Source organism: Mastomys coucha, unplaced genomic scaffold (genome assembly GCF_008632895.1).
Source record: "Mastomys coucha isolate ucsf_1 unplaced genomic scaffold, UCSF_Mcou_1 pScaffold11, whole genome shotgun sequence".
NCBI classification, from domain to species: domain Eukaryota; kingdom Metazoa; phylum Chordata; class Mammalia; order Rodentia; family Muridae; genus Mastomys; species Mastomys coucha.
The window spans coordinates 31,682,092-31,683,023 of record NW_022196893.1 but is presented as its reverse complement, the minus strand read 5'-3'; the positions used below and the strand labels follow the sequence as shown (position 1 = coordinate 31,683,023).

The 932-nt window shown below is 48.9% G+C and overlaps 1 protein-coding gene across 1 annotated transcript in view; it reads right to left on the bottom strand.

Annotated features, from left to right (window-relative positions):
* The window catches only part of Higd1c (HIG1 hypoxia inducible domain family member 1C), a 49,404-nt gene that overhangs the window by 48,079 nt on the left and 393 nt on the right, over positions 1–932 (bottom strand). The window contains exon 1 of the mRNA XM_031355860.1: positions 778–932. This exon is cut by the window's right edge and continues 393 nt beyond it. Coding sequence (XP_031211720.1) covers positions 778–932 — 155 coding nt within the window. The remainder of the gene's footprint in view (positions 1–777) is intronic.

The window sequence follows — 932 nt, the reverse complement described above, 5'->3', positions numbered from 1 at the left end:
TGTCCTGGAACTCACTCTGTAGACCAGGCTGTCCTCGAACTCGGAAATCCACCTGCCTCTGCCTTTGCCTCCCAAGTGCTGGGATTAAAGGCATGTGTCACTTGAAGTTTTGATGTTACTAAGTGAGCCTTCCAAGCCCTTCCTGTATGAGGGGGCCCTCCCCAGATCCCCCCTAACCCTTAACCGCAGCACTATAGGCTGTGAGTCTCTGACACTGTCATAAGCAAGCACAGCCTTATAGTCTGTCCCATGATTGTCTAATTTATAGTCCTGTTCCTGCCCAGTTGCTCCTCTTTTTCTCTGACCCGTTTTAAAACACAGAACCAATATGCCTACTGACCTGTCAATTCTGTTTGTTTTGTCTTTGGAACATGGTCTCTATGCATGCCCTCACTATGTAGAGCATTCTGGCTCGAACTTCTAGAGATCCACCTGCCTCTGCCTCCCAGTGCCAGGACTTGTAAAGTTTTGTTTGTTTGTTTGTTTGTTTGTTTGAATGAGTGGTATGACCCCTCAGTGTTCCTGGGAGCTTCTGTTACCAGGTTTGACATCTAAACTATCCGCAGGCTCTTCCTCCTGCGGCAATTTAGAATTTTCTAGATTCTAATTTGCCAGCCCTTACTCTCTTTGGCAAAATTCTTCTGGAGTCATTTGTTTTTGTTTTTCTAGTTTAGAATGCACCTAAAACTGATAGGACCACCCTCACTCATGATAGCTGCCTGGACCACTCAAGCTCCTGCTAGCTGCAGCTAGCCAGTCCTCACACCTGTCACTCACCGGTCTCAGCACTCGGTACACCTCACTCAGAATCTTCTCTTGGTTCTGAACCGAGCACAACACCAAGGTGGAGACCACCACGTCCACAGAGCCATCGGGGACCTTGTGCATGTTCTCCCCGGCTGCCACCACGAAGCGCTCGAACTGCAGCTGCC